This window comes from Porites lutea, chromosome 8 (genome assembly GCF_958299795.1).
Source record: "Porites lutea chromosome 8, jaPorLute2.1, whole genome shotgun sequence".
Lineage (NCBI taxonomy): Eukaryota > Metazoa > Cnidaria > Anthozoa > Scleractinia > Poritidae > Porites > Porites lutea.
In genome coordinates this window covers 9616879-9624198 of record NC_133208.1, presented here as the reverse complement: position 1 = coordinate 9624198, position 7320 = coordinate 9616879, and the positions used below count along the sequence as shown (strand labels likewise).

The 7320-nt window shown below is 37.6% G+C and overlaps 1 protein-coding gene across 1 annotated transcript in view; it reads right to left on the bottom strand.

The window, feature by feature from the left end:
* LOC140946330 (acyl-CoA desaturase-like) overlaps nt 1-6714 on the bottom strand; it is a 9987-nt gene extending 3273 nt beyond the window's left edge. The window contains exons 1-2 of the mRNA XM_073395429.1: nt 6588-6714; nt 8-549 (exon numbers count right to left, since the gene is read on the bottom strand). Coding sequence (XP_073251530.1) covers nt 8-540 — 533 coding nt within the window. The 5' untranslated portion in view covers nt 541-549; nt 6588-6714. The remainder of the gene's footprint in view (nt 1-7; nt 550-6587) is intronic.
* Nucleotides 6715-7320: the final 606 nt, after the last annotated feature.

Genomic DNA, 7320 nt, shown 5'->3' with positions numbered 1-7320 from the left:
TTACTACCTCCTCTGAAACATAACGATTTTGTCTTCATACAAATCGCTAAGATCCAACTGCTGCCCTTTCTTTATCACATCTGGGTGCTTTTTGACCATCAACCATCCAATATGTGCGAAAACAAATCCTCTTTTCGCGTTGTGCGGGTCTCCGTCGGTTTCAGAGCACTTGTGATGAACCCGATGGTCTCTCGCCCACTCAAAAATGTCATTTTGCCCGGCGACACAATTCATGAACATGAGCGCGAGTCGTAGAGGCCACGTAGCCTTGTAAGATCGGTGAGACCAAAGTCTATGTACTCCACAAGTTACACCGAGCCCTCCAAGGAAATGACACAACCAAGTCCATAACCAAGTCCGCAGATTTGCACCGGGTAGAAGATAAATGCCGTATAATGCCAGCAGATGTAGTACCGCCATGAAATAAACATTCTTCCAGACGATTTGCGGCGCTGGGCGTTTTTGAGTAGTTTCGGAATACTTCTTTTCTACTGAGTTGACGGGTTCTAACTGTGTTACTCTCTCACTTCTTGGCGCCATTTTCTCACTCTTTAATGAAATTAAAAATGAATTAACAAATGGTACAAGGTGAAATGTTTTTTGTTCATGAGTCTGTTTAACCAACTAGGGAAAACCCAACTTGGTGATATAAATACCCCTATGAAAACAAGCCACTTGAAAGTGAAGGTTAGGTTCGTAAATAATCTAACTGTTTTGGGTGCAAAAGTAGTGGATTTCCTAATGTATAGTTTTAACTGCTATTTGAGTAAAACAAGAAGACACCCGAAGGCGTTTACGCGGGATATGTTCGTGTACGAAAGAATTACCTGCATGTTCAATAGCAATGGAAAGTTGAGTAGTGTATGCAACAGATGTGTGCAGGAGAGACGGAGATGTTCTGTTAAGGAATAATACACTAGAAGATGAGTTACACACAAGGGTTCCTTTGCTACTCAAAACAAAACTTACATCAACATTACCACCACATATGTTAGGAGTATGGGGTAGTTCACTAACATTTGCATTCCTTTACTAATGTCCTCAAAAAATGCACTTCCACATTTAACAATAGCATGTAATGTATCATACTTGCATAAATGCAGGGCTGCAAGGCTGTACTCTAGGGAAAATTTCAGGGAGCCCTTCGGGCTCCCCAAGCATTTTAGCTGGGGTGCCCAGGCCTCCAAGTTGGTCGCCCAAATTAATAAATCAGTGAGCTGTTAGTTAATTATTAAAAATTAAACAAATTATTTTCTTAACAAGTCAAGCAGAATTTTGTACATATTTTTTTTCATGAAAAATCACATCCCTTTGACCTCCTGAGCGTGCTAAAAAAAAATACCCGCATGTTGCCATATGAAAGTAAGTTTTCGCGGCATATGAGAAACATGGGAAACGCCGCCGAATATTTCATGTTTTTTAAATGGAAAAGTAAGATTCTGGTCTGTTTATGTATTTTTTATAAAAAAAATTTGGGGTCAAAAATAAGGGCACTATTCTTTCTACTAATCATTTTGATTTACGTTGAAAAGAAAATTCGCTCATTAATATTGACTGAGATCCCGTGGAGCTTTCCAGGAAAACTGTTATGAATTCAACAAAACCGCGGCGCCCCCCGGTGGTTACTTGGGTTAATTTTTGCTAGGTATGTGCCACTGGCCTCTCAGAGGCCCTACCCCAATTGTAGACCCCATATTAGTCACTTTTGGACAAATATGTAATTTTTGCGATCCCAACTTAGTAGCTTTCTATTTCTGTATCTACCTTATCAATCCTTTAAATAGGTCATCAAAAAATGAATTGACCCATTTTTAATAAATTGAATGAAGAACACTTTACTTTTCACCTACAGTACAAATATCCTGGTACGTTTGCTAACCGTAAATATGAACAACTCTCTTACCCCAAAAATCCGAAAAAGTGCAATCCCATTCTGTTAACTCTTTTGAAAATGCAACGCCACTATAGTCAAGACTCAGTTCGTTTGACTTTATATTTTCCAAAATAATCAATTTTTTTAATTTTCACCTTCGAGAGGCCTTCAAACCACCAAAAAATGTGCGTGATATCCTCCCTTAATACCTAATACCATGACTTTTCTTATTTTAAACAATTTTATGATCCTTCCTTTGTATCTAAACGTTGTCACAATTTCAAAAGATTTCAATCTGATTTTTTCATATTCTTTCAAAATTACCCTCTAAATCAGTGTTATCGCAACCATCAATTTTGCCATTTTTCAACGGCGAAAATCCCTTCCTGGTACATGGCTTTCATTAGAAAAATGGTATTCCAGAGAAAGAGCAATGCTTCCCCTATCAATCTGTGAAATAAAATTTTGGGGCAATTCAAACTGCGAGTTTATTTACAGTACTCGCGGGATTTACGACCCTTGAACTTGCAGTTGTATTGATGAATACAAGCGGGAACTTGGACAGCATTTGAAACTCTGGCGCAAATTCGCCTCTTTTTCGCCAGTTTAAACACCAAAAGTGATTCTAGATTTTACAGTGGCAACTTTTCAAAAGGAAAAGCATTTTACTGTGCGAAAGTGAGCTATGAACTTCTTGACTACAACACTTCCCTTACGTGCATATTTCTTTACTTTTGTCGTATTTGTAACAGTTATCATTTATGTACAAAACAAAACGGCTTTAGTGTTGGTAACTATTCTTTAAAATGCTCTCATTTCTCACGAAACAAATCGTTATAACTTTAAAAAAGGGAAGCATTTTAACCTACCTCACATTTTTTGACAACAGACCCGAATCCTTTACTCCCTTTAGCGAAACGAGATTGCGTGACAAAGAAACGTTGGGACCAAGGTTATAGTGCGAAAAAACTATACCATTGTAAAAAAAGAAACTCACGCGGCACCTTCTGTAACTATAAAAGAGGAACATGTAAATAATCAAAATCCTTAGTTTAATTGACTTATCCGCTAGAGAGACCCTAAAAACATAACACTAAAAAAATATTTTCCACAAGAGACTATGAAGTGGTGGGCCCTAACAAACTTTGGTTCCATAAACACCTGCTTACACATTTTAGCTGTTAAAAAAGCCTATTTTACAACAGTTTCGTTTTGAAATACGAAATTATTATGAATTCCTTAATTGTATCCTTAGAAAAATGAAATTGAGGGGGGAAAAACGCTAAGTCATGGTGTGAAATGTTATCTGTCCCTTGCCCCCACCCCACAAGGGGCCGCAGCCCGTTTCGAGGTGGCCGGTGGGACGACGAAACGCATGACATTTCAGACTAGCCAGGGCGGGGCTAAAAAATCTGCGTAACTTTAGAGCACCTCTGGTGTTTAAAGCAAAATTTTCTGCAGTCCTGGTAACCTCGAGCAAGTTTTGCATTTCTGAGCTACGTTTTAGGCTTAGCCACAAGTTAAAGTTGCTCGGCAACTTTTGAGATTTTGGGCAACTTTTTAGAATTTTGGCAACTTTCAGAATTTTCGGCAACTTTGGGCTTTTTTGAGGTTCTTTGAAGCCACTTTCTTCACGTTTTGAGCCACATTGGTCAGTTTTCGATAGACATTTATTCAACTTATTCTAAAATACAATAATTAGGGCCAAAGGCTCAAAAACCACCTTCTTGCGCTTTATTTTTTAGGGGAGCCAACATTAGCAGTGCCAAATGTTATTTTTTTGAGCCTGGGTATCTCACGTTATGCTTTCCGTACTTATGTAAGGGTTATTTACCTGGAACGAGGGGGTATGAGATCTATTCACCTAGTACCGCCCCGAGGGCTACTTGTAAAAAACTGTTCCTTTTCAGATTTTCAATAGCAATGCAACAAATAATAGCTTTCAGTTAGTGCGAACGGCCTTTTCTTTTTTTTTTCCTTTCTTTTCCTTTATCCATTTTTTCCATAAAAGCGGGGTTTTTTTTCAAGGTGTGAGGGGCACGATCATTGGTTTCACTGCTCGAGCGTTCCTGCGCACATAAATAAACGAGCTTGCAATCTTCTTTAAGAGTTGCTCGAAACTATGGGGGAAGGCAGATGTACAGCTAAAACGCAGGTGGTATGCTTAGAGCTAGGCCCCTTTTGCTCCATTTTAGGGTTTCCCCTCCACACTCAGCGTTGCTCAGAAATGCTCAAACGCTGCTCAGAAATGCAAAACTTGCTCGAGGTTACCAGAACCAGAGAAATTTTGCTTTAAACACCAGAGGTACTCTAAAGTTACGCAGGGTTTCTAGCCCCGACCTAGCTAGTCTGAAATGTTATGCGTTTCTTCGCTCCACCCCGAAACGGGCTGCGGTCCCTTGGGGGGTGAGGGAAAGGGACGGATAACATTTCAGCCTACGACTTTTTTCCCCTTAATGTCATTTTTTTAACAATACAAGTAAGGAATTCATGATCGTATTTCAAAACGAACGTGATGGAAAACAAGAAACTACAGTGGAACCTCGATTGAAGGAAGGGCCAAGAAATTGACAACATTTTAGGGCTACCCATGCAACGACGGTTTCCTTCTAAATTCATTGAAAACCCCTTTTTAGTGTACGTACCCAGAGTACTTTTAGGTTTCTAGAAATGTATTCTAAGCGGCGCTATAAAATTTATATCTGTTAGGTCATCCTAGGAGTCTTGTCGAATTTACAAGGGCTTCAGTATTATTTTTTTGGAAATAATATGCAATTTAGCGTATCACGAAAGTGAGAATTTTTTTAATTCCTCTCTCAATCACATATTTGAATCCGAACAGTTTAGGTTCCCTTTTTGCTACGAAAAAATAGCCTAACCTGGGATGTAAAATGTGAAACATTAGACTTCAGAAAATCGTACGGAATTTATCTGATAACCCTCGAAAATTGTACATGAACAAAACAACATTTAGACATTTTTAGGGGTCCTCAACTTATTGAAAATTCTAGGTAATATTTGCTTCTCTGAACATATATTTTACAGAAAACAGTCGTTGGCTGTCCCTAAAATTTGTTCGAGGTTTCGAACTTGGTATAACGAGGTTTCGTTATACCAGGATTCTTTTTGATATATTTTACTATTATTGGGGTAAAGAACTGTACAAGGGCCTACCCCTTTATAGTCTTTTGAGAAAAATATATATTTTTAGTGATACGTTTGCAGGGTCGCTCTAGCGGATAAGTCAACGAAACTAAGGATTTTGATTATTGACATGTTTCGCTTTAAATTATAGTTACAGAAGCTTAAGGTGCCGCCTGAGTTTCTTTTTCAGAATGGTATCTGTCTTCGCGGTATAACCTGGGTCTCAAAGTTCTTTGTTACGTAATCTCGTTTCCCTAAAGGATCGGGGCTGTTGTCAAAAAATGTGAGGTAGGTCAAAATATTTTCCTTTCATAGCTATAACGATTTGTTTCATGAGAAATAAGAGCATTTTAAAGAATAGCTACCGACACTAAAGCCGTTTTGTACATAAATGATAGCTGTTACCAATACGTTAAAAGTAAACAAATACGCACGCAAAGGAAGTGTTGTAGTCAAGAAGTTCATAGCTCACTTTCGCACAATAAAGTGCTTTTCCTTCTGAAAAATTACCACTGTGAAATCTAGAATCGTTTTAGGTGTTTAAACTGGCGGAAAAGAGGCGAATTTGAGGCAGAGTTTCAAATGCTGTCTAAGTTCTCCCTTTTATTCATCAGTACAACTGCAAGTTCAAAGGTTGTAAATCACGCGAGTACCGTAAATGTTTTCAGTTGTAAAAACTCGCAGTTTGAATTGCCCCAAAATTTTATTTCACAGATTGATAGGGGAAGCATTGCTCTTTCTCTGGAATACCATTTTTCTAATGAAAGCCATGTACCAGGAAGGGATTTTCGCCGTTGAAAAATGGCAAAATTGATGGTCGCTATGATACTGATTTAGAGGGTAATTTTGAAAGAATATTAAAAAATCAGATTGAAATCTTATGAAATTGTGACAACGTTTAGATACAAAGGAAGGATCATGAAATTGTTTAATATAGGAAAAGTCATGGTATTAGCTCCCGTTTCCATTTACGAAGCGACGATATCACGCACATTTTTCGGTGGTTTGAAAGCCTCTCGAAGGTGAAACTTAAAAAAATTGATTATTTTGGAAAATATATGGTCAAACGAACTGAGCCTTGTATTTTCTAAAATGGTTTCCAAAGGGCTTTGATGTGACAAAGTTTGGGGGATTTTGATTTTTTCATCTTGTACACTTATCCGTGGTATTTTTAAGACGCTGGCTGACTACGTCATCCCACCTAATTAATTGTGCAACTAATTTCCCTCATCTCTACAGTATTAAAGCACGTAAGTTTATCTGTAAAGTAAGAAAAAAAATAGAAGAAAAAAATTGAACAAGCCATTTTAACAAAATGGAGTGTCGACCATTCCCATTTGTGAACTCTTCCGCCTATGCATTAAAAAACTTGAATCCTTAAATAGCTACCTAAAAAGATTTTTGGTCAGCTACGAAGCCTATGCTTCTTAATTTTGCCTTACGTAAGATATGCAATTTTGCGACAACTTGAAGTAAACGAAGTAAAAAATAAATTGGTGGTTAAGTCGCCGGTAGGCCATTTGGAAGACTAAACACAAATAAAAGCCACAGCCGGCGCAAAACATCATACCTGTTGAAAATTGCCAGAATTCTGCGTTCAAATCTCAAAATGCTATGCAGTTGTTACTGGGCTTTCGGGGCTCTTCTCTCGTCTAAATAAAATATCCAAGTGCACAGATCTAAATATCGCAAGTCCACATCAGGACTTTGGTCTTGCCAATTTTTTAATTTTAAATAAACTTTGACGTATGTATGTATGTATGTATGTATGTATGTATGTATGTATGTATGTATGTATGTATGTATGTATGTATGTATGTATGTATGTATGTATGTATGTATGTATGTATGTATGTATGTATGTATGTATGTATGTATGTATGTTTGAATGACTCCAAAGTGCATTGAAGGTCATAAACCTGAAGTCCTGTTGGACGGGTTAGGAGAATAGAGTTACACATTCATTCGATAATTTAATGTATTCAACCATTTACGAGGAACTTAAAACTTTGTTCTGCTTCTACAAACCGTATACAAGGGGAGGTGAAAATGTGAGATAAATCTTTCTCAAACTCATTAATAATTCATTAAGAAAATACAAAGGAAATTAATGTTTAATGAGTGTTTAGAAATCGGATGAAACACTGCTTAGTATTTGCATCCTTAATTTCTCCTTCAAAAATGATTTCGTTTGAGAAGAAATATCAAACATTCCACACAGTGTTTCATCACCAGATGAAACACCTCGAAGTTCGTCAAAAATACTCCGCTGCGCGTCGTATTTTCAACTCTCTTCTCGGTGT